The sequence below is a fragment of the Crinia signifera genome, chromosome 4 (assembly GCF_055691185.1).
Source record: "Crinia signifera chromosome 4, ASM5569118v1, whole genome shotgun sequence".
Lineage (NCBI taxonomy): Eukaryota > Metazoa > Chordata > Amphibia > Anura > Myobatrachidae > Crinia > Crinia signifera.
The window spans coordinates 232,736,793-232,763,736 of NC_139220.1; the positions used below are offsets into that span (position 1 = coordinate 232,736,793).

The 26,944-nt window shown below is 43.5% G+C and overlaps 1 protein-coding gene across 2 annotated transcripts in view; it reads left to right on the forward strand.

Moving 5' to 3' along the window:
- Positions 1-350: 350 nt before the first annotated feature.
- Positions 351-26,944, forward strand: part of TRPM7 (transient receptor potential cation channel subfamily M member 7) — a 103,069-nt gene continuing 76,475 nt past the window's right edge. The window contains exon 1 of one of the 2 annotated variants that reach the window (XM_083183976.1): positions 351-584. In XM_083183976.1, coding sequence (XP_083040102.1) covers positions 582-584 — 3 coding nt within the window. In that variant the 5' untranslated portion in view covers positions 351-581. The remainder of the gene's footprint in view (positions 585-26,944) is intronic. The other variant, XM_083183975.1, reaches the window with a different exon arrangement.

Below are 26,944 nucleotides of genomic sequence, written 5' to 3' on the forward strand. Positions count from 1 at the left end.
CATCGTTCAATATCGTGTATGTGTACGATGCGATGCGATCAGATTTCACTACGGAGAATAGCATGGTGCTCAATTTACTTAGTGGGCGCCCAGATAGGAAACAAGTACCGATATATCTTTAAATATGTGTGTATTGCTAACTTGCTTACTAAATTGCTTTAAAAAGTGATAACTCCCGCAGTTATAACTGCTTAATAAATATGCGGTCACGTCATCCGCGGAGTAATTAGCATCCGCACGGCCACGCCCCCGGGAGGGAAAGCCTGCTTTCAGCATTCCACAGCGCTCGCGCCCTCACGTCTTTCAACCCAGTGACGCGACGCGCGCCGGCCTTTACACGCCTGACGTCACGCGGGCACGTGACTGACAGCAGAGCGCCCGCAGCAGTCCTCCTCCTCCTCCGCCGTCAGTCCGGAGTGGTAGCTCCATTATGAAAGACTCATCCTCCGCTGGGTCCGGAGCGGAGACGGCAGCTGGGTGCGCTCTTCAACCGGCCGAGGGACCATCCCCCACACAGGATATCTCCGATAGATGGCTGAGAGCCCCGGAGGAGAGCCACCTGAGTCTGCACGGTGAAGAGAATGGTAGGGAGCAGCTCGGAGGCCCCCCCCGGCACCGGCCGGCGCAACAACCGTGTTACCGGTCTCTCTGCTCTCCGTGCAGTGGGGAAGAGATCTGTGTGACACATCTATAGAGAGGGTGCCCAGTGCTGGCGGACACGTGTCTGTATCCCGGTGCTGCGGGCACACACGCTGCTGCTGCTGCTCCGGGACACAGCACACCCGCACCTTACCCGCTTCTGCTGTCTGCCAGAAGGGAGATCTCTTATCTGTGACATCGAAGTTATTGCCGCCTGGTGTAGGCGCCCACTGGTGCCGAGGTCATTGCTGGGGGTTTTCTATTAATTTGTGTGTATGTAAGTATGTATGTATATATATGTGTATATATGTATGTATGTATGTATGTATATATATATATATATATATATATATATATATATATAATATATATATACTATTTGAAGTGAATACCCTTAATTATGCAGAACAGTAAGTGACTGCAAATAGAATGATTGAAGATCAGTTGCAGAAGTTAATTTTTATTATGAGTTATTACTTTGTAGCTCATCTGTGCAGTAAGTAACAATTAGGTTAAGGTGACTTGGCATATGTTGCCATATACCGTATGTGACTTGTTGCCTGTGGGTGTCTGTAGTACTTTGTCAATTATCCCAGGGCTGCATTCATTGCATCGAGCATTTGTGGGTCATGCCACAGCTTGTCAGTGGCCTAGCTGCTTCAGAAGCAGCAATTATATATAGAAGGCCTGTTGGCCCATGCTGGGGGGGGCGGGGGGTTACTTCACTGCAGACTATATTCAGTGCATGAAGAACATTGTCTTATTATGGTGGGTTGTTAGCATGTTACCCTTCAGAAGGTGGTGGCTCCCTTGGATCTTTATTTACATGTGGCGTGACCTTTTGGTTCTAAAATGGTTAATGTTGGTATGTGCAGAATACATAGCATAGTTGAAACTGATGTCCTTAAGCTTACAATATTTATTGCTTCCTGCAAGTGGTGTTGCAACAGTTCCTTGGGCATAAAGTCTTACCTCTAGTGTGACTTAAGCGGAGATTCCGAAGAGAGCAATAACAGTGATCAATGTTGCTGATAGTTGTTGCTGTTGTTGGTAATGCATGTGTGAAAGCTAATTACATTATATTTTTTATTGTAATCTAAATGGAAACTTGCTCTATCATTGACAGCTTGTCTCAGCGCCGATAAAAATGGTGAGCAAAATAAGACGTCAATGCATTCTCCTTGGCGGTTGGTCTTTGTTCAGTTACACACTTTTGTGCTATTTTTCTTTGAAAAAAAAAAAAATAAAGTTTTTAGTCAGCCTGTTTGTCACCTTCTCTGCCAATACAGCAAGTTGCTCTATACAAAAGAACAATCATTATCTTCAAATGTTTATAATTAATATTTTTGTTTGGCATTTTATTTGCTTGCTATGGAGAAGTTATTTTATTTTTAAAGTATCTATGATTTCCTATACATCGCCATTGAAACGACTAGTTATAAGCTCTGGATAAGCGTTTTGCTTTTTTCTTTGCTTTAACAGCAGGTATGTTCTGGCCTGGTACAAATCTCTCACCTCATTAACCGGTCCTTTACAGTGTCTGGCTCCATTTCACCCCTTCCATCCTCCCTGTTGGGGTCCCATAAGATTCTGTCCTAGGTCCCCATCTCTTCTCTCTGTATGCCTCTCCCTGGTTGCGCTCATAGGTGCCCTTGACCTTAAATACCACCTCTATGCTGACTAAACATAACTAAACCATGCCTCTCCTGACCTCTACTCTGTCCTCTCTGGTATCAAGCTGCCTCTCTGCCATATCCTCTTGGATGTCAGAGTGCTCCCTGAAGCTAAACATAAACAAAACCAACCTCATCTATCCTCCAGCCAGACTTATTACTCCTTCCCCTAACATCTCCATCAATGTTAACAACCTTATCTCAGTTCCCCCTAACTCCACTGCTTGTGTGTCACAATTGGCTCAATCCTTTTTGTTCCAGCTAAGCAACTTCGCTGCAACTCAGCTTATCATTCACTTACAGCTCGACTACTGCAACAGTCTACTCACGGCCCCTCAAGCTTGCTCCACTCCAGTCTGTTCTCCACTCTGCAGCTAGACATATCTTCCTCTCCTGTTGCTCTACTTCTGCCAAACCCCTTACAAAAAATCTACAATTGCTCCCATTCTATAAGGAATCCTCTTCTAACTCCTCACCCTCGCATACAAGGACCATCTCTAACTCCAATGCTCTATGCATCTCCAACCTCCTTTTCTTACATACTTCCTCCCATCCTCTCTGGTCATAAAATGACTGACCTCTTTCCTCTACCCTGGTCACTGCATCCATGTGCTTATCCAAGATTTTGCCCATGCTGCCACCCGCCATTTACCTTAATGAGCTTTATTAGTTCTCCCCAGCCGTGCAAAGCTTCAAACGGGCACTGAAATCCACCTATTCATTAAAGCGTACCCATCCGCATAACCTAGTACTGAGGCCGCTCGCCATACCTTTCGCCTCACAGCTTGCTTCTCTTGCTCTTCAATTACAGAATATCTATTTCCGCATCTCTTCTCACATGTCAACATTCATCTCTACATGTGACTTCCTACCTCTGGTAGTATGCGGACAGCAACTTTACTTCCCTACATCTCAGCTGTATTGTGTACTGCGAATTGTGGCGCTAATTGTTATCTCTGCTCTGTTTTAGTATCTGTAATAATTATCTCTTTGTACCATGTATTTTCTAGTGTGTGCCATATGTACTGTGCAAACCATGCATGGCACCTTCTAAATAAATTGTAATTAATAATAATCTTCGATAATGCTTGCTGAAGATTCCTTGCAGCATAGTGTACTTAATTAGAATTCTCATAGAACTTCCATTGTATTTTATCTAGAACTAACCTTTTCGAACTTGACAGACAATGAAATTGGTCTAAGCTCAAGCTTGTCAGAAAGTGTATGATACATTTATTTGTATTGCTTTTGGACTATTGGCACCAAAGTGTGTGTTTAGAGGCTGTATGGGCAGGTAGAAAATGCTTCAAAACCATGCCTGTGTGTTTTAGGGGTAAAAGTGTCTGAGAGGCAGATGTACTAGGCTTTTATTTTTATATTTTAATACAACCTGTAACATGGGAGTTAGGAGCTGATTGCCTGGGACTTTATCTCTCCACTTTATCACTCGCCAAGGCTTAGTACATTTTCCCTGATAAATGTACTGATGGCAAAATAACTGCCTCCACTCCATGACCATACCTTTTAACCCCTTCAGTGGCAATTCCGAGAATTTTCTAGGCTGTGCCTTAGTGCCCAGTCTGGCAAGCCTGGAAAATTCTCGGGATTGCCACTGTTTAGAGCCGGGCAGCGCTGCTGAGTTCAATAGCTGAACTCAGGCAGCTTCAGCGCTGCCCAGCTCCCTCCCCTCTGCCGCACCTCCTCCTCCCCCTGCGGCTTTTCTATTGAAGTCCCTGGCGCTGGCTTATGACAAGCTGGCTGCCGGGGATGGGGCACCGGGCAACGGCTGATTGGCAGTTCAGCGGCACTGCCCGGACACAGGGAGGCAGTGGTGGTTTTTTTAAGGGAGCGCTCCCCATAAAAACTCGCCGTGGGGAGTGCTCCCCCACAAAAAAAACACACCACTGAAGGGGTTGATCTCCAACCTCTTCAGTTTTGACAAGCTAAAATATCTATTAAATACAGTACTGTTTTTCTGTTACATGGTCAGTAGCAGATTTACCTTGGGGCTGCAGGTAGAGGTGGTTTCCCTCTCTGCGACTGCCACCCCGGGCCATGATTGAAAGAGAGAGTGCTTCTAATAGGAAGCCTCTCCCAGCTTTACTGCCAGTCATATCTGGCTTGTTCTATGGGTTGCAGTTGATGCAGAAGAAGCCGGCGTTGTGTACATTCGTAGATTTGGAGCCTGCTGGACTTGTTGACGCTGCTTGTGTGGATGAGCTGGTCCCTGAGCCTGACAAATTCAAGGTGCATGCAACTTTGCTGAGAACCACTCGGTGTGCATGCACAAGTCCCTGTACCTGGCTGAATCATTAAGGTGTCGAATCTTTGGACTGCAGAGCCACCAGCGCCCTTGTCTCTCAAAGAAGCTATGAGCCGACACTGGGTGTTATGCAAAAGCAAGTTTGTAGTTTTTTTTATCGTGTATAACGGATTCTTGGACACCATGATAGCTCAATAGTCAGTACTTGGGGAAATGGATACAATTCTTACTAGTGCCCTGTAATTAGCAGATTTCACATTCTCCCCATGTTAAAATGAGTCGCTACCATTGTCCACAAACACCCTGGTAGTTTAATTGGTGTGACAAAATAGATCCTGACTTAGTGGTACGTCACATAAGCTACTAGCTATAGTTTTATAAAAAGTGCGTGATAATTAAGTAGTAGCTGCTTGTGTTTTATATGTACAACTTCTCCCCTTGTCCTCTTTAGAAAGTTTGACATTTCTTCTATTCAAAATGATTAAACTCCAAAGGGGCAAGGACTGATGTGAGTTATTACATATTCTCCATACAGTGCTTGCTAATGTGGTGCTATTATAAATACATTGGGCTAGTGTTCATTCTAGCACATTTCAAAACCTGTGCAGCTCTAGTCTTTCCTGCCTGTGGTGTTGCTCTTTGCACAGAGTCTGGTATGTATCTCAGTGATATACAGACCAGGACTGGGCTAGAAGCACCAAAGCAGAGCGTAACACTACAAGCTGGAAAGAGTAACTGCACAGGTTTTGAAAGGTGCAGTGTGCTAGAATGAACCCTACATTGAATAACGCTAGCTTATTAGCAGTGGTGCTTCACCACTAATAGATTCAGCTGGGGCTATCCTATTCACCCCAATGCTGGCGTCCCATAGCCCTGATACTTGATGTTACCAGGTATTATGCAAGCCTAAGCCCTAGTAAGCAGCTGCCCGATGTGCAAAAATACATGGTCCATTTTTGGCTGGTTAAAAATAATCACTAGTTGGATACGGTTATAATGACCATCTGTCATTTATTTGCAATATACCCAGCCATTTTTATTGGGCAAAATACACCTGTGCTAAAAGGATAGCGGCCACTGGCTTTTATTGCTGGAGAAAACACTTTGCCCATTAATTTGGTGAACAATCTGGTATGGGTTTTGATGACCTATTTCCAAGTTCTCAACCCAGAAAAAATTTTTTATTATACTTCTGCATTTTGATATTGTCATACAAATAAGGGCATATTTTCTAGTAGGTACTAAGAAATAATAAACCAATTAATGATTCGTATAGTACACAAAGAGGCGACTTTACAGGCTTTTAACACATGGAGCCCCATGTTATAGGAATGCCTCGGTTACAAAGAAACATAAGACCCAAAAAGGTGTGTTAATCGACTTCAGTAAGTCAATTAGCACACCTCCTGTTCCGTTGTTTGTCCCTCTTTGTCCCACCACATCCAATTTCCTGTCGGTTGGGCTTGTTGTGTTCGGCACATCCTTTGCTTTTGTTGGGAGTTAGCAATGAGCGTATGAAACCAAATGTTTTTGCTATAAAATTTATTTTTGGAGACAGTGTACTAACCATGATTTTTTTTTTTTTTTTTATATTGTTGCAAATGTTAAATACATCTGACTATTACTTGTATATAATTTGTTTGCCGATAGATGGCATGTGTAGTGAACAGCTTCACCTCAGTTTCTAAATCCCTGGAAAGTTATTTTGTGTAGGATGCATGAAGGATTCCTCCAGATCCGCGCAAAGAGCTGTTATCCAATTTCTTCACAAAGAGGGCAAGCATGCTGATAGGTCAAGCAAACGCCCATTCTCGCCAACTTCTGCTTCACAGATGCTTGGACACTCACTGTGCACAAACTTTGACATAACCAAGCTTGTTGTGGATTATGTGATGCACAGTTCTCTTGCTTATCGACAGTGAATGAGATCCTTCACAGTTCAAATTGTGCAGCACAGGCGATGCCCGATGCATCTAAACCTATATTGATGCATCGGTCTGTGTGTGTGCAGGCATTCTGCCAACCTTCCATACAGCTGCTGCATGAGCCACTGGTGATTTACACAATAAAATAATTTGACAGAATTGAAACCGCCAAGAGCAGCTATATAAAGACCATCGTAATGGAGGTCGCCAAACCTCCTAAAATCAAATACTAAAAACACACTACACATACTTAAAACACACACAAGATGGCCATTTTAATGGTGCTCTTATCACCTGAAATCCAAAATGTAATAGTCCCCTCGTGGTTAGGGTTTTCCTTTTGCGTAGTTTTTTCCCTTTTTAATTATTTTGTTCCTCCAAGGTAGTTCATGAAAGGAGGAAGAGAAAAAAATTATGGTATAGTAGGTCTATGATAGAAATAAATATTTGAAAAAAGATATGTAAATCTTCCCCCTCTGGGTGGTGTTGTCCTATTATTCTTATGGGGTCACCTCAGTTTAGACTTGAAAATTTGCTTACATAAAGCTTACATTCATTCAGAATTTTGAAAACATATAACTGTTTCTTTAGGCTATCCACGTATGCCACACACAGATAAAGCACAATGAGTGCTCACACGAATGATTACACCAACTGGGTGTGTCTCCTCCAAAAAAGCTTCACATAAAACTTCCAAAATAAATGCTAACAGGTACCTCACAAGATGGAACCACAGTTTACAACAAGACTGCAATTTCGGTGATAATGAACCCGGGCATGCTCACCTACCGGCAGAATTTAAAACTGGCTGCGTGGACCTGTGCGTAAAATGGGTGCATTTTAGGCACAGGTCCACACAGCCAGTTTTCAATTCTGCCGGTAGGTGAGCATGCCTGGGTTCATTATCACCGAAATTGCAGTCTTGTTGTAAACTGTGGTTCCATCTTGTGCGGTAGCTGTAAGCATTTATTTTGGAAGTTGTGTGAAGCTTTTTTGGAAAATAAAGAAATATTACTTTGAAACCAAAAGGAGTAATTTGAAAGAAACCTTTATATGAGGACACATCCAGTTGGTTTAAGCATTCGTGTGAGCACTCATTATGGTTTATCTGTGTGTGGCATACGTGGATAGCCTAAAGAAACCGTTATGTTTTCAATATTCTAAATGAATGTAAGCTTTATGTAAGCGAGTTTTCAAGTCTACACTGAGGTGACCCCATAAGAATAATAGGACAACACCACACCGAGGGGGAAGATTTACATCCCTTTTTCAAAATATTTATTTCTATCATAGACCTACTATACCATATATATTTGTTTCTCTTCCTCCTTTCATGAACTACCTTGGAGGAACAAAGAATTAAAAAGGGAAAAAACGACGCAAAGGAAAACCCTAACCACGAGGGGCTAGTACATACTGGTGATTGACAGATCAATGGGTCGGCAAATCTGTCAATGGGCTGCCCGATCCGTCTGTAGTTATAGCTGCAGATCATTTGTTCTGCAGATATATCTACTAGTGCAGGGGTTGGAAATTAATTTCTACAGGGCGCGCCATATGAAAAATCTGAACTGTGTCGGAAGGCCGAACCAATGATATAAATTGAACTTAATTATGCTCAATATTAATTGAGGAGATTCGGTCTGCTGCTGCAGAGGAAGGGGGCTGGGGAGAGCACATGGGTGATGCTGCACTTTTATACCGCTATGTGCGCTTGAGCACTGAATAAAACTTTTTGAAAAATATTTTACAAAATAAACAAACCAACATTATTCAATGCTAACTTGTCATGTCTTTTATTTTTTATTTTAAATCATTGAGAGCAGGTTGGATGGCAGTTTATCAGTCCTAAAATGGACATTTTTAATGTTATCCATAGGGAAAAAGCAGGGCTGACCCAGGTTCAGTGTAAACGGCACAGACCTGGGTCACAGTGCTGTGTAAATGGGGTATGAAGCTGGGTCCCGTGTTCAAAGACCAGGGTCCGACCAGGGATTTTGGTGTAAAAGGGGTATTATTTGGGGGCCTTAGTAGTATCTGAACCTGTCTAATGTATGTCCCAAAATTCCTCAACAGAGTATAAAAATGTTTAACACTGTTTCAGTTGTGTGTGTTTTTATAGAAGTATACACACACACACACACACACACACACACACACACACACACACACACACACACACACACACACACACACACACACACACACACACACACACACACACACACACGTGCTTCAAGTAAATATGACTGAAGTACCCTTAAGTTTCTTTCCTGCTTGTTTTTTTTTTGCCTCAGGAACTTGGAAGGGGGGCATATAAGGAAAAAAAAAACACTGAACGCACCATGTGTGGTACAGTAAACATTAATTATGGTACACACATTTTAAATGAGTGTATGGCCAGATGGGTTGTAGGGTGAGGTGTAAAGTCATATCCTTTGTGGCTGCTGGGCTGTTGGCTGCTGTGCTTCCTCTAATCTCTCAGGGTGATGCCCCTGTCATCTATTCAAACGGTGGTGGCTTGGCATAGCAGGCTTTTATAACAGGGTGCCGGAAAAAAGGCCAGGGCATGGCACCCTGCTAAAACAGCCTAGTGTAAAGACTAGTTTATTCTTATGGATAGGTCATAATATTGTGAGGAGGCCCCCTTAGCAAATTAGAATGGAATTAAGAAATTGGACCTACCAATCCTAATACAGCCAATCGCCATAATGAATATAGTTGGGTATGGATCCTCAGCAAAGCACTAACAATATTGGTAGTAGAGGTGGGCACATCAGATGGGTCTTTACAGTAGAAGATGTTAGATCAAAGAGAACTTCCTTTTTTTTTGCTACAAATGGCTGGTATTATGGAGTGTGCCCAATATGTATTGGTTAGAACCTTCTTTAAGTGGTCCATGGAAAGACAACAGGTGAACTGGCAAACAGGGTCATGGGCATCAAAGACTTGGTGCGTGTGTGGCAGGGGTGGGCAACATGCGGCCTGTGGACCCGCTAAACCTTCCCGGCCGCCCCAGTGCTCAAAACTGTAGGGCAATGATAAGCAGTCAAACTGAGCTGAGTGCCATTGCGGCACAGCAGTCCCAAGGAGAGACGGGATTTCCTCCTGTGATGTGAAATGCTGTGAGATGCTGGGCGGCTTGCGGGGCAGAGCCGAAACGCCAGTCAAAGCTGGTGTGCCGCTTTGGACATTTGTTCATTGGCTCCAACCCCCCCCCCCATTTAATTGTGCGCTCTTGGGGGGGGGGGTGGTCTCAGGGGCAGCTGTGTTAAGAGAAGAGGGGGGTAAAATGGTAGATGCCGCTATCTAGGTCTCATTCGCTCTCTTGCGCGCGCTCTCCCTCTCTTCGAAACATGATGACATCCTGGCAAATAATTTCATGTATATTTGATTGATCCAATACACTGTTTTGCCAACTCCGTTGAGTGTTGCCTGCTATGTTCATCCACAACTGTGGTCTATATTAATGATATTTCAACAAGGCATGATGTGACTTTTGGCTCATTGTGTCAGCACCATGTACGTTTTGGGCCTATTGGATTGGGAGGGGAATATTTTGCACAGAGGGAGACGCTGGTAGATCACTAGTAAGTAAGTGTACAAAGAGCAGATAACTGGTTACAAAAGTCCGGACACCCCTGCTGTAGGATAATGTTTTATCAAAATATTCTTGATTTAAAAATATTTCAGCATTTTTGGTGATGGGTATTGTATATACAACATATTTTGTGTGTGGCCCTCAAATACTTACTGGAAGTGTTAAGTGGCCCCCCAGCTGAAATAATTGCCCACTCCCGGTATGGGGAGTGAAGGCTAGCACACCTGGTCCAATAGATACTGTTGCATTTATTGCTAAAGCGTTAATGCTGGCTTTAATAGTTGTTAGAACACAGGGATCGTAGCTTGCAGCTAATGGGGCTGCATAGCCGCAAACTAATCAGCATGCCCATGCCTGATCCTTGTTCCCCACTGAAAGCTTCTACAATGGGCATGTGAGCATCAGAACTAGACAATGGAAATATGTAAGAAGGTGGCCTGCTCTGATGAATCGTATTTCTTACATGTGCATGGCCCGGTGTGTATACCTTGTTTAAGTGATGGCATTAGGATGCAGTGTGATTCTCTAACAATGTTCTGCTGGTAAATCTTTGGCCCCGGCATTCATGTACATCCTACATTGACATGTGCCACCTACCCAAATGTTGCTGCAGACCAGTTAAACTTTGTGAAACAAACAAATTGTTGTGTGGTGCGCTATCAAACAGCAGCTGGCACAAGGGTTTGTCAAGCCCAATATATTGTTAAGAAAAAGAAAGAGGGTGTGTGCCAGCGCTGGCTGTAATAAATCTATAGTACACGGTTCTCAAAAGTATATAACAATTTATTAAATATAATATAATGAAAATAAAAACAAATAATTATAAAATGATGAATTACTTTAAAAGCAAACATTTAAAAATATTAAATGAAAGGCTGTATATTACCATCCCATTTGTGCCTGGTCGGTTTTGGAAGCCAGTATCTGTGACGGAGTGTCCTAAGGTTTGTCCTATAATTTCAAGGACTCAGGATGTCCCAATAAGTATGTCCTCTTGAAATGAACTGGATGATTAGGAATAAGGCTGTATCCCATACGATTTTTGAATCCAGAAATTTTGGAGGATCATCTGTGGGAGGGTGGACACGTCCCTTGATAGGTGAGGGATGAAAGAGTTTCACAGCAGCATTGGTCACTTGTGCTCAACGCGTTTCCCTGGATTTCCCAGCATCATCAGGAGCAGGTATCCACCTTAAGAGGTCTTGTTGAGACCATACCTTCCCGTGTCAGTGCAGCTTTGGTGGCAATAATCAGGTGGTTATGGGTGTTTAGCTTAATGTAACACCTGGAACTTCTATCGGCTGGATGAGCAGACGCTAGTCAAAATATTATTGTTTAATACATGTACAAGTTTATAGTTATATTTTTACTCCTTTCACTTGTCAGTGTGTTTCATGGCTTCCTTAATACAGTATTGTATGCAACCATTCAGTATTTCCCTGATCAAGAGACCGGTTGGCTGGAAAAATTATTGCATGGTGTTCTGATGGTATCTATCTGCATTTGTCTTCAGGGGATAAGTAGTCACCTAATAGTTAAGTTCCTAACAAAGTCCAATATAAATGTTCTTTATTTGTGTATTTAATACTATTTGGTTTTATAGTAGGTAGCTTGTAGTAGTATTATGTTGTTACATTCATGAGTCATTGAAAGAGCAGTGACTCATTATGATCGGTAAATAGAAAATAAAATCCTTCATGTTTGTTACAAGCATGCCAAAAGGTAGTGTCATAACAAAATGTCTTACAAGTGTAGTGTTCGTGCTAGGCTGTTTCACAGATTTAGATACATTTTTAAAGGGCAAAATGTGCCCTGCTCAAACAGCCTGCTGTCTGTCCCTGCCAATGCACACGGGGAAACCTAGCACCGCCGTAGATGGCCCGGTACTTCCCCTTTGCCAGGCCCTCCGACGTCACCATTGGGTGCGGGCCTAGCACCGCCAAAGTCACTGGTGGTGACTTCTGTGGCCCGGGATTGCCCCCAACTGTTATATTGGGTGCCCAGGCCACCCTTTCACGCTTTGCCCATACCCCAGTGTCCTGCCCTGGCCAGATCCTAGAAATATCACTACAAGGGAGCTAGTTTTTCAGTAGCCTCAGCATTTATTTCCTGCCTTTCCAATTGTATTTCACTAAGCATGTCACTGCTACCAAACTAAGGGGCACATTTTTAAGCCTGGTAAAGTGATAAAGTGGCTGGTACTTTATCACCACCCAATTGGCTCCTAACCGCCAATTCTCAAACCCAGCCTATAACTTGACAGTTGGGAGCTGATTGGCAGGTGATAAAGTATCACTTCACCGGGCTTAAAAAATCTGCCCCTAACCGACAAAGGGTTCTGGAATAATGGGTTGACAGTGTCTAGGTTGACATGTGCATGGTCGACACTCAAAAGGTGGACAAGTTTTTCATGTTTTGGGTGTCTATGTTGACATATGTCGACATGGACACAGTATAAGTGTACCACGTACCCACGCATGGCTCCCTATGCTTTTGGCATGGTGCCTCACTCTAGTATGAACCAAAAAGTTCTAAACAAAAAAACATTAAAAACTTGTACATTTTGACATTAAGCTTGTGTTGACCTGTCATTGTTGACCATTCTTAGGTGTCGAACTAGTGACTGTCGACCTAGACATTGCCCACCCAGGGACTGGATACCGGGACAACGGAGATTAAGTACCATCCAATCAGCTTCTAATTGCCATGTTACAGGATGTGTTTAAAAAGTTACATTTTAGGAGCTGGCAGACCTCCTTTAGAGAGCTGTGGTTTTGGTAATAATTAGCCTTCATGGCTCCGGTACTAACAACAATTGGAGAGTTCCAATTGCTACTTTTAACTTGAATTTATTGAAATTCCATCATGTTGACATGAATGAGCAGACGTTCGTTAATTTTAGCAAAACCCAGCCCTTAATTTTAGGGGAAATTTCACCAATTAACACTCAACCAGCAACTGCAAAGAGAACACTACTGACATTGCATGTTCAATGGCATAAATTCAATGCTCCTTTGTCGCCGTAAATAACGGTGAGTGTGCATGTTTTTTGGAGAGTGGTGAACTTTTCTCTCCTATTTTGTGCTTCCCTGTATTCAGCTCTGTTGCTTCTCCAAAAATATTTTGCGAAGCTAACTCAGTTCACCCTGCACTTCTCCCCATTTCTGTTCAATGGGGATTTTAGTGTCTCTCTCAAAGTGTATTCAATGCACAAATTGCGAGTCCTGCTGGTTTCTTTTTTTAGAGCAGTTCTCCATTTTTCCCTCGGCATCTTTTTTAGGTGAACTGTAGGGCTATCTTTGTTAAAGTTGTTATTTTTTTTGTTTTTTATGGCTTATAAATTAAAAAAAAATGTACTCTAATGTATTTCTTGCAAGTGCTATAATGCTGTACTTCTATATTAATTTATTTGGAATTTAATAAGTTATTTTAATGGTAACCAATAAGAAATCATTTTGGAATGCTCCTAGTAATTTCCCATGCTTCCTCTCTTCTTCCTCACCTAACCCCCAAACAGGCTTTTAAACACGCTAACAATTATAAAATAAATTAAATAAAAACACAGGGCAAAGAAACAATGCTAAAAGCACAACACAAGGATAAAGGCCAAACAGAACAAAATACACCCGTCTGCACAAACCCAATTAAAATAGTCACACAGCCATTTGTTGTAAAATAAATACTGTAGTCACACAGCCATTTGTTGTAAAATAAATACTGAACAAAACATTTACCTTTCTAAACCTTTGTAAAAAAATACAAGTCCACAAATGTGAGGAACACAAGCTGCTGGGATGATCACACTGCTCAGGAATATCCCACTCTGACCAGCTCACGTGGAGAGCAGGAGAAAGCAGAGAAGTCTCCAGTTACAGCACTCCCATTTGAACTCGCATAATTATGCTAAGTTCGCAAAAGGGGTCAGTGAGCTGGCCACACGTTGAATACTGAGGAAGTCAGAAATGAGGAGATAAGAAAAAGTGGTGAGCACTTCAGCGAGATCACAGGGACACAAAACAGTGAGCGGTGAGCCAGACTCTCAAAAAACATTGAATACTCCTAAATATGTTTACACCTATTCCAACTTGTCCTAAAAGTAAGTGTGTTGATAACAAAGACATGATTCATTTGTTTTATTGCACACAATTTCCTGTTTAAAGTGTTCAAATGTGCAGATTGCTCCATCCCTTTTATCAAGTCGGACAGTCTTCGCCCTTGTATATGGGAAGGCATGGCCATCAGCAATTCCTTCCCCCTTACTATCTCCGTATCTGATCCGATGCTCTCCCGCCTCCTCCTCTCTTATTGCCTGCTCTCATCTAGCCCACCTCCTCAATCTCATCAGACACTGTCCCCTCTGCCTTTCTAACTGCCAACCCATCTCTCTCCTTTTGCCTCCAAATTCCTTGAGGAAATTGTCTAATACCACCTTACTGCCTTCACCCATGCTTGACCCCTGTCATTCTGGCATCTCTACACTTCAATGAAACTTCTCTCATCTGCAACGATCTCCTTGTTGCAAGATCTAAGGGCCACTACCCTTTGCTTATTCTGCTTGACTTCAATACTGTTTTTGACACTATGGACCACTGCAAATCCTTCAGTCCCTTGATCTACGTTGTCCTGCTGTCCCTTTAACCCTGACCATTTCTTCTGTCTTTTATGACTCCAGCTCCCACCTACACCCACTAACGCTAGGTGTCCTCCAAAGGGTCTGTTCTTTTTTTTGTTTTTTTCTTCTGTCTACGGGCAAGATTCAATGATCAAATTGTACCAGATATCCCATCTAAAATGACACAAGATTGCTGGACCATATGCACTTGATGATTTTCTTCATGCTGATTGCAAATGAATAGGCGCGCCGTGAAAAGTACTATTTGCGCACCCAATGGGGTAACGTTTCGCATCTTTCAACTTGCCATTATATGTGTTTTTAGCACAGATCTATTTCTGGATATTTTTATGTGGAAATACTTATTGTTTTTTTGGGATTAGGCCACTAGCTGTACAGTTCAACTTCATGGAAAGGCTCTTTTCTCATTTATGCCTTTTTCTCTTTCATCCACTAAGAGCACTGGAGGGAGATTACACTGGGTTATAGACAGGTCGTCAGTGGGAGCTGTCACTTTAAATTAAGTGTGGAGCTCCCCCCCCCTTCTATTCCCCAGCAGCCCCTAGTCTTAAGGTGCCCACACGCTAGACTTAAGTTGTGTGCATAAATTTTCCTTGAAATATTTTGTCTAAAAGATTTCAGGCAAACTCACATTTCCGATGTGCATTCCTATTGATTTTTTGCTAAATCTTCTGATCTGTCATGCAGCATGTAAGATTACAAGATTTAGCAAAAGACACATGCATCCGATCGAGATCTGCTGATTTCCGGCAAAAATCAGTAAAATTGGCCGATCTGGTCGCATGATCGGTTACAAATTGGCGATCGTCAAAAAAATCTTTCTAGTGTGTGGGCACCTTTTAAGAAATGTGTCTTAGGAGCTTGTCATTGCTGGACAGAGCTCCAGCCTACAATAAGTTATTTGTTTCTCATTTATTTTTTAACTTTGCAATCACTACATCTGATTGAATGAGAGAATTCTCTCAGCCAATGAACATCCGGCCAGTCACTTCAAAATTCTGCATTCCGCCCCAGCTCCCGGCAAATGTCGCTACCGTAGTTCCCAGCCGCCGCCGCTGCTTCTTGCAAGGTCTGCTGCCCGCCCCCACCACCATCTGCTTCCGATACCCCCTAGCAGCTACGGGGACCACATATCTGCATTTTGCCGGGCGCCCATCCAAATCAGGTACATGCGATCAAATCGCATGCAGATCGCATATGAAAAAAGGTACATCAAAAGCAAAATCGGATAAAGCCTCCCAGGGGAGAGGGAAAAACTAGTCAGATTTGTGTCAGATAAATCTGGCTCAGTGTATGGGCACCTTCAAGGTGCTGCAGCAGCTATCACCGGCTGGAATAATCCTGTTCTCAGCAATACTGTTCTACCCAGATCCATGTTTAGGCGCAACTGTGGGGCAGGTTTATACAATTATATTGCAGAGCAGTGTATTGTCTCCCTCCGGTGCCCTATTGACCTCCAGGTCTCTCTCTCTGTGAGTGAGACTGTGTATTTGTCTGTCTGTCTCCTATATCACATGACTGGCAGAGATGCAGCTACTAGCTTCCAAGAACTTTTTTGTTTGTACCAAGCTCAACTACGTTGTCTCAGGCAGATACTTGTGCTATTGTAGAGTTGTCAACACTTTTTGCATTGCGTCCTCACAGCACTGAGGTCATGGGTTCGATCCCCACACGACTTTAACTGTGTGGAGTTTGTATATACTCCCCATGCTTGTGTGGAGTCCTTACATCCTTTGATGCTAGTCTGACACCCCCTGTGCCTTACTGGGATTGCAACTGTGGAATTCTCCCCCCCCCCTTCTAAGCATTCTGTGCTGATTATACTCCAATTGGATGACTATTCTGACATGCTGTCACAGGAAAATCAGGTGGAGGACAGAGACTTAGGTGAGGTGTTGGAGTCTGATGATTCTTTCAAACAAGAGTCCTCTCAGGGTGCAGCATCTCTCATGCTGGCGATCTGTTGATTCTTACATATTCGGGATACAGATGTTCAGGAAACTCCAAACACCTTGCTTTTTGAAAAGAAGCAACAGGCCTGTGCATTTTTTTTTCTTTTTTCACAACAAATGGAAGACTGTAGTTACTGGTAGCTTAGAAATACCATGACCAGACATTTCTTGTCAAATTCCCTTTTGCTGGCATCTATTAGGAATGGATGAGAAACCCTCCTCCTGTAGACTCTTCCGTGTGTTGGTTGTCCAAGATAGGTACGCTTTCAGTTCTGGGAGTTGGGTCTCTGTAGAATGCCTCAAAGAGGAATCTGTAGACGACGCTCCTGTCCATTTATCCAGCCGGGTGAGTTGTCCACCGCTCTGCCAGGCTTCTGCCATTAACGCAAGCCACCACTCTGCCTGGGGAGAGCTGTTTCCTTGCAAATCTGGTTGCCATCCTTGGGTTAACCATTTGGGCTCATGAATTTCTCAGGCCAGAGTGCTGACTGAGCCTATTCAGGAGTCGGCTGTTTTCTTACGGGATGCTTCCAGAGGTATCATTGAGGTCAGCTCAGCGGATCTCTGCTTTGGTTGTAGCTGCTTACAGGGCCGTCTTTTCGTATGGGCTTAATGGGCACTTGCCCAGGGGCCCCAGGTGTATAAGGGCCCTATGCTTATAGCTGAGGATCCCCTTTTTCCAGGGATACCAGAATTTTGAAAATCGGCCCTGGGGAACTGGAGATATCCAACTTCAAAGCAGCAGTCCACATCCGACCTGTTAATTGCACTTCCCAGTCATATTTCTCAGGTTGTCTCTGACTGAGAGTTTTTCTGAGAGTATATTCCAAAAGCTGTGACTCTCCACTTTCTGTCGACACTAGCGGCTTTTCTCTATCATACCCAGAACCAGAGATATCAGCATTCAAACAGCCGGTGCCTGCTCCAGCTCCAAACGTCTGGTGTACTGTTTTATATATTTGTCAATGGATTGCTCTGGCTCAGTCCTGATCTCTGATCCCCAAGTTCCCAGCACCTCCTGAAAGTTGGGACTCTAGGTTTTATACTATTGAAGGCTAAGAAATCTATTTCCAGATAATGGCGATATCTGCAGTCAAACAAGCTGCCCTTCCACTGGAAAATGACGAATATTAAGCCCACTCCATTATCCAACCCTCCCCTGCGTATAAAACACCCCCTACCTCCCTGGAAGTCATTTACAAGGGATCCTTCATTCAGCTCAGTGCCCCCTTCCACACGTTAGTGTTCTCCCTCCCAACACCTGTGCAGTAAAGGAGTAATTAGCAGAAGTTACGGCTCCCCTGCCACCCGTGGGGCATCAAAGCTGCTGCTGATAGCACCCCCCACCCCTAGGAGGGGAGAATGGGTAAGGGCCCCAGTGCATTGCTTTGCCCAGGGGCCCACACTGCTGTTAAGATGGCCCTGGCTGCTTAATGGGATTGTTCAATCCAATTGCACTGTGGAATGCTTATTTCAGGCCATATCCACTTTGGGCCAGAATTGGATAAACGTATATCTCAGGGCATGGGAGGGAAATATGCTTTCCGCCTTCATCTGCTCCTCCCCATCGGAAGTCCTTTTCTGGACATTCTTTTCAGTGGTTTCGGGTCCCCGGCTTTTTTGTGGTTGATCTGTAGGTTCTGGCACTCAATCTAGAGGCGGCCGTGCTTGGGGTTATCAACAATCCCCCAGCACGTCACCAGGAACCCAAGCCTGCCAAAAAAAAAAAAAGAGATCATGGTTTTTTGGTAAGGTTTCATAAGTGACTTTGGGTTTCCTCCTCCATACAGTAGCCTTAATGGCCTAGTGGTTAAGATCACTGCATGCCATGCGCTGTGCCTGGGGTTTAGACTCAGCTCTGGAGCTGCTCATGGGTTTCCTGTTCAGAAGGACAAGAGATTACTCCTTCATTTACACCCTGGCAAAGAGCATGCAATGGAGCATGTTCTCCACTTTCACTGTTGTAAGCTCCCTTCAGCCCATTTCTTTACTAGCGGCTGCTGGGTCATAGAGAAGCTCCACACTCTAATTTTTTTAAAGTGCCAACTCCTACTGACCACCTGTTTATACCCCAGTGTAATCCTCTCCCTCCAGTGTCTCCTGTGTACTCAGAGAAATGGATTTATCTGAGAGTTTCCATGTGTGAATTTCTTCAGTCTTTTTATCTGTGATCTTGCTGCACTGAAATGTCACACCTCTCACTCACTTTATTATGCAACTGATAACTGACATTGCCAAACTTTTTCAGTCAGAGGCGGCACCCTTTGGGGTCTACATGACTTTTTCAAGGCACCCGAGAGTCTGATTCAGACCTGCAGCAGGTAAACGCCAACGGTCGGAACGCCTATGTTTTCTGGAAAAATCCCAGAAAATGCACGCTTGCAAAATGCCCTTGCATCACTCCATATGTAGGGACCATAGCGATGCATGGCCCCGCGCATCGCTATTGCCCGGCGATTAATATCCAGCATGCTGGATATATCTAGGTAATTGTCGGTCAGGGCCAGTGTTCTCACCGAAGAACACTGGCCCTGACAGGTTGCTCAGCACCATGGACGTGCGGTGAGGTAAATGGCTCAAGAGTCCCTGGCAAGATATGCACACAATATATGAGCCATGGGATACATGCCAGCATTATACACATGTGCAGCAGTGTGTACTGCTGGAGATTCACTGAGTTTTGATAAGAGATGTGCAGAAAAGGTAGCCAGGTGAGGCACTGCCTCACCTGCCATAGACTTTTTACTCCAGCGTTTTGACTATAACAATTATTAGAATAATAAAAATAAGATTTTTTTTTTTTTTTTATAAATTATTTGTATTTTTGACATACTTTATCAATGCAAAACGCCGGCATATGTGCTAGTATGACAGGAAAGGCTGTGCCTCACCTGCCTCACCCCACTGCACGCCACTGCTCAGCACACAGCGTTGACAAATCGCTGTGTGCGGAACAATCTAGCAACGCTGATCATGCTCAGCAAATCTCCCTGTGTGTAGGCCCCTTTAGATGCTACCTACACTATTCTCTAACATGCTGTTATTGCTCCTTTTCCCAGACACAAGCTTTATTAAGTGTGGTGTCATTAAAATGTCCAGATAGCCAACAAATGGTTTTATTACAGGTGGAAAAAAAAAGGTAAAGATACTGTAACCGATTCTGTTATGCAAATCGTTCTCCGACTTTTTTCTCCTACTTGAGTTCGTAGATATTGCTTTTGTATAGATTTGGGACACTGTAGCAAAATTACTTGTTTGGTAACCATGCTTGCACCCCTTTAGGAACGGCGATGCTGTTTTAAGTCCTAGTGCGGCGCAAACAGCCGCGGGCCATTAAAGTAGTAAAATACCTGTAAACACGCACAAATATCGGCATTTTTCAACTTAGCAGCACGCTGATTAGAGTAGCTCTGGGAGCTTCCTCCCGGTGCTGTTCACTGTGCACCGGATTGACTTGACCCCAAGTTGAGCTCTATTTTATTCTTAAATCTATACTGCACCACCGACCTATGACAATGACAGGGATACAATATCTCCACAGAACCACTTATATTTTATAGATCACCTTCCTGCTCCTCATTTGGCAGCCTATCCTATAATATGAGATGCTAACGCTGCTCATCTCCTCTCTGGGGGGATGCAAGTGTGTTGTGCCCCAGTGGTAACTAGATGGCACCTGACTGAGCGATTTAAGTGCTTACGTTTGGCCACACACAGCCACAGACACTGACATTATTGCTATTATGTTAATGCATACACATTAGCCGATTGTTAACTATATTTTCGTGCCTATTAGGTAGTGTTTCTGCACTATATTGATGGTCAAGGAGTTGAGGGGAAATAGTGCTTATCGAATAGATGGCACTGTCGTCTAATGTGTTGCCAGCTTTTTGCTACCACCAAGTGTAGTATAATGGTTATATGCACATTCGTCATTTATAGGTCACTACTGTGTATGTAAAAGCACAGAATCTAAACAAAATTACATTTTTAGAAACGTGTGCATCATCACAAATGCTGAATTTCCAGTAGATCGCCAGTTGTGTTTTTTTTTTTTTTCTCTGAAGAAGTTGTAATAGTATCTGTTTTTCCTGGGCCTCACATGAAACCTTATGCCCTGGCAAAGCCTCCACTGTATCTAGAATGCAGGACTCAGAATGTTAAGTCTGTAAATTCCTGGGGATAAAGATTATCTGCACATTGTTCTAAAACAGCGCTCTCGGAATCTTGTTTCTTTTCATTCCTGCACTGAAAATGGCAGTCATGTTTTACTGTTAAGAAAAATCCAGTTGAAACACTGTTGTATTTTATTAACAGTTTCTTATATAAAGCACGCATATTCTGCAGCGCTGCACAGAGCATATTTGAACATATCAGTCCCTGCCACAGTCGAGCTTACAATCTATATTCCCTACCGCATGTACACGCACACAGGCATTCAAGGGTTAATTTTGTTCGCTGCCAATTAACGTACCAGTATATTTTTGGATTGTGGGAGGAAATTGGAGTACCCGGAGGAAACCCATGCAAGTACGGGGAGAATATACAAATTCCGCACAGTTAGGTCCTTGGTTGGTCCATGCTGCCTATGCTATTTTGTTGATTTGGATAAATATAATATGTTATCCTACATCTGGTTTTATCTTTCTTGTGCATAATGATTGTTTTGTACTGGCAATGAAAATATTTCTTCAGCAATAATTTTACTCAACAATTGTATTAACGAAAGTAATGTGTTAGTTGTATATCCAGTTGGGGCTTGTGCAAAGCCAGGCACACGCTGGGCGATATGCCGTCTAGTCAGATGGCATACAGAGGGGCATATCACGCAGCGTGTATGAACAATATGTGATTTGCTACAAACATAGCAACATCATGCATATTAACGAAGGACAGAATAATGACCATTCCATCCGCAGCACGGGCACTCTGAGCTGACGGGGATGTTGGAACAACTTTCTCCTTTTCTTCTCTTCTTGTCCTGTCCTCTTTTCATCCCACTTTCTGCCCTCCCCTTTTCATTTTTCACCACCAGACCTTTCTCTCTCATTCCACTCACTTGCTGGATCACAAACTTCCAGAAGTCCAACCTGATCTCAATGATTTCCATTTATAGTGATTAATCTGTACATCTCACTCAAGTGAATGTTCCTCCCTGGGGACAAGGCCCAGGCGACTCAGGCATTGGTAAGGGTTGGGACTCGATGTTGGTCTTTTCAATGCCCTTTAGTTCAGAAGATTTTATTCCAGAACATTCCATATAGATCTCCTGTCTCCGTATTCGGGGTTGCATCTTCCCATGCAGTCTGTGTTTTTTATCTTCTCCTCTTTGGCTTTGGTTGACCATATCAGGATGGGTTGTAGCTTTGATACCTGAAATTGGATCATCCTCAACAGATGCCAGTCTCTATAGCCATTTCCAGGGCCAATAAGCATGCTCACCCTCCTAAATTATTATCTATATAGTGATTACTAACCAGAAATTCTAAGGGTCAGTCATATGAGTGGGGACTGAATTGATGCTAGAATAAATTAGATCCAGTGACTGTGCTGAGAAAAAAACATTTGTGGGTCCTTGGTATCCCTTGCAGTAAAAATAATGGGGACCTACTCTACTTTGTCTGGGTACCATCACATATGTGTGGTGAGGGCATGCAGTGCTTGAGACAGTGCGTTGGACAGTGATGGGACAGGTATCAGTTAGTTATAGAGTGTAAAGGGCATGCAGCAGTTAGAAGTAGAGTTGAGTAAGGGCAAGCAGGGGAAAGGAAGGGGAAGGTGCAGACAGCAGCTGTGGCAGTAAAGGAGAGGGTTAGGGGCCCTGCTAGAATTAAGGCAGCATGAATGGCGTAATGGTTAGTATTACTGCTTTACAGTGCTGAGGTCATTCCCTTCTTAGCCCTAAAGGTGCCCATACACTGAGGCGATTTTGGCCGATTGTGACCAATCGTCCCGTTAAATTGGACCAAATCGCCTCTCCCTGACATGCCGTGGGGTACGATGCGTGGTTCCGTGTGCATCGGACCTGCTGCCCGTCCGACCACCCGTCCTGGGACCTCCCTCCTGGCGGCGAGGCGGGCGGGAAGCAGGGACGCATGCAATCCATCATAACGGATCGCATGCGTCCCTGCCGCTGGGAAGGTCCTGGCAGCTTGCCAGGGTATCGGGTGTCCAAACACTGCTGCGAGACGTCGCAGCAGTGTATGGACACCTTAACTGTGTGCAGTTTAAATATTCCCCCTGTGCTTTCATGCGTTTATGGCAGTATCAAATAGACTGGTAGAAATTGCCCCCCATCAAAATTAACCCTAGGATGATTGTGTGTGTAGATGTGGTAGGGGATATAGAGGAGTGCCAGATGATGGCCCGACAGTCGGGATCCTGCCTGCCAGGGGCTTTTCTTCCTTGTAGAGGTCCATGACCCCATAGAGGGAGAATAGAACATGCAGTGATCCACTGAGCACACAGCATGGCGAGCGGTTGGGGTTCTGATGTCTGCATACTGACCGCCTCATACTACACCAGATATATATTGTAGGCTCCACTGTGGCGGAGATGGATGTGAATAACCAAATATTATCTGTAAAGCTCTGCGTACATGTGTGCTATATTAATAGTTGGTAATTAAATATTTGTAGTTATTAAGAAGTATGCCATTATCCACGCAGGATTACTCACAGTGCAGTGTCTCCTGTGACTACTGTCACTGTCTCGCAACACAGCCCGATGCCTGCTGCTTCTCAGACCGTTCTCATTCACTGTCCTTTGATGAAGCTTGAAGGGAGGTCTTAGCAGCGCTTGGGTGGGGAAACTCTGCCAGTGACCATTAGATTAGGACAGCGGTTCTCAAACTGTGGGTCCTGACCCCAAAGTGGGTCCTGGTCCTCTCAGCATGGGGCCCGCGACTCAATGTCATTACTTTTCTAATCTCAGTCATTGATTTAAGGAGTCTGTTACTTCAGACTTCTCACATCACTTTTTTCCTCCACAATGCTGCCATGTATGTGCTGACTACACATGTGATATGATGACCTTCTGCAGTAACTTGCTGGGGTCCTGTAATTATTTTTATTGTCTGATGGGGTCCCAGAGTAAAATAGTTTGAGGAGCCCTGGATTAGGAGACTGACAATGAAGATGCTCTCAAGGTCAGTCACAGCGCATCCAGGGGGACCCCCTCTCTCTCTTTTTTTTTTAGTAACCTGAGTGCCTCACTGCATGAACAGTAGTTCATATAATTAAAATTTGCTGTAATGCATTTTTGCGATCACGGAGCTCTTTCTGTAGTACAGTATCTTTTGTCTGAGCACTGGCCACTAAACGTTACTTTGAAGGAGAGCGCACAGCATCCTGGGAATACTCTTTCAAACAGGTAAGAGAATAGAGATTACAATGTAATACTATTGTATATAAACAAAAAGTGTATTAGGGAGGTTGGAGAGAGGGTAGCGGTTAAGTTGGTTTATTTTAAGACAATGTGTCCTGTCATGAGACTTGCAATCCACTTTAAGCCATTTGTGAAATCGATAAGCCAAACACATATCAGGCATTAGCTGCCAGCATGCTGCACGATGAGCTGGGACAGGTTGTCAAACATCAGTAATGGGTTTAAAGCCCGCTCAGCAAATGTTTCTTGTGTATAGTACTGACATAACCTATCAGCTCATGTCTCCAGAACTTTATATGCTGAAGGTATGTTCTGCCTGTCATCAGTCATCTTGTAACATGGATCTCTGCCAGTATATTCTGCCAAATAGTTTGCTGCTTGTGAATACATTCCTTGTTCCTACCCATTAATAACTGAACATATATGACAAATATTTTAACAAATGAATTGTTAAAATCACAGGCTATAAAGTGTGATAAGAAATATAGAAAACTGCAATAAACGTAATGAGTAGACTCCACTTAATCGGGATGTATTCAGTCATATGACCACCATATGATTCAAAGCCTATAAAAATAAAACTTAAAAAAAACCTAGCATGGGTCGTTCCACGGTAACAAACGTTACATTTTGACAAAAGATCACATGAAATATATCTTTTGAGCATTGTTTTTAATATTTTGTTGAAAGTAAATGTTTGTGTGGTACATGATGAGCTTGAATTTTGATGCAAAGCTTGTCATGAGAACTGGTAACATGTTACGTGAAAAGACCATTTTCATGGAATGCATATTTCAATAATAAAAACTGAATCAAATTATGAACAGCATAGTTCCAATCTGAACAAAAAATTCCGTCCCTTCATTGTACATTTTTATTTTATTTTAAATGGCAGATAACACACATACAGGAAATAAATGCTTATCTGTTAATGGGGGAAGTCCAAGGTACAGTATTCAACCCAATGCTTTTCATCTTATCTGAAAGTTTTCTTCCCCATGATGAACCTGTGCACTTAACTTTTTTTTATTTATAGCATGCACACACATGCGCATACTTACGCACATACACATATATATCATGTATGTGTGTGTATACAGATATAGCCACGCTCTTCTATCCTGTTTAGCCCATCATGAGAAATGTTTCGCTATGGCGCAATAAGGAAAAAGCATGTACACTGCGCCAATAATGAAAACTACAGTGCAGTGCTGTGGATGGATATGTGAAGCACCATGGCCATTTACTATCTGCCTTTGCTTCCACTTTACTTGTATACAGACCTTACTCTAGCTCCATAAGTGTGGGCTCCCTTGTGACCGATAGTGAGAACTCTGTTTGGAAATGTATGCTGAGCTTCGCCCTGTAAGAGTGGACTAAGCTCGGCATACATTTACCCACAGTGTCCCTGAGGATGAATGAGCATCTATGTAGCATATTTACTGTACAACATGGTGGAAGGCTGAGACTATCGGCCACAAGGGAGCCCACCACCACCCAGCAGCATTTACGTTAAATATAGCCCTAAGCACCGACTGCCTAATTACATACATTAAAATTTGTCTATACTGTATCTAGGCTCAGTTTGCATGTAGAGTAGCAAGACTCAAACGGGCAGATTGGAAAGCGATCACAAAACCTCCATTCAGCAGAACAGAAGCGAACAAAAGCCGCTTAGTTCAGCACATGGTTAGCACAGAGGTGGACAGCGAAGGGCAGGGGATGCCAGCCCCCCGCACCAGCACCTGTGACTACCACCATAGTGACCTCTTCAGCATCTATAGACTTAACCTACTTTCGCCACCCCCAAGTTCCTGTAGTTTTACGTAACTGTCTGCACATACCCCATTTCCCATGTGCATATGTGCTTTAATAATGCCAAACTCTATTAGAAACCCTGCACTGTGACCAGGTTAGTTTTGTATTAATACATTTATTGTATTTCTCAGTACCTATCATTGTTACATGTTGTTGTCCCATCCAGCATTTCACCACACTTATTCCAGCGCAGGTCTCCAACTCCCTTGTTTCATACGGTGCAATTATGGCTGTAGACGATTTTCTATTCCCCTTGAACTCTCTGGAGCACAGTACCAGATATTGACATATAAATGATGTGGTTTTGTCTATTGCTGATTTTGAATATACTATGTACTAGATTGTAACTTTCTAGTCAAAGTTGAGCTGATTGCATCTATTTTTTCGGTACTTGTGTACTTTCACGGCTCCCATCGCATGCCATATGTATTTTACCATGTTTTTAGTCATTTTTGATAAAAATCGCATAAGATCGCATGCGATCTGATGCGATGCGATGTCATTTTTCACTGAAATTATGGACATGACTTGAAATCATGTAAAATGCACCCCAAATGTCATTTTTCACACTACCACCCCTACTATCAACGCCAACCCAAAGCGTGGCGAGAGCAGTGGTACGCGTCCTACGACCTTTTCATACCCCCACTATCCACGTCGGTGTGGAGTTGAGAATAGAAAGTGTGGCGAGCGCGAAGCGTGGCGAGGGGACGCGGATACCTTCACAGGTATCCGTGTCCCCTCGCGGGCTTCACAGGTATCCGTGTCCCCTCGCTGCGCTCGCCAAGCTCCGGGCTCGCTGCGCTCGCCACACTTTCTATTCTCAACTCCACGACGACGTGTATAGTTGGGGTATGAAAAGGTCGTAGGACGCGTACCGCTGCGCTCGCCACGCTTCGGGTTGGCGTTGATAGTGGGGGTGGTACAGTGTGAAAAATGACATTTGGGGTGCATTTTACATGATTTCAAGCGATTTTTCAGTTTACGATGCACATCGTGGGAGCCGTGATTGTACACAAGTACCATTTTTTCTTTTGATACCAACCTTCTGGTG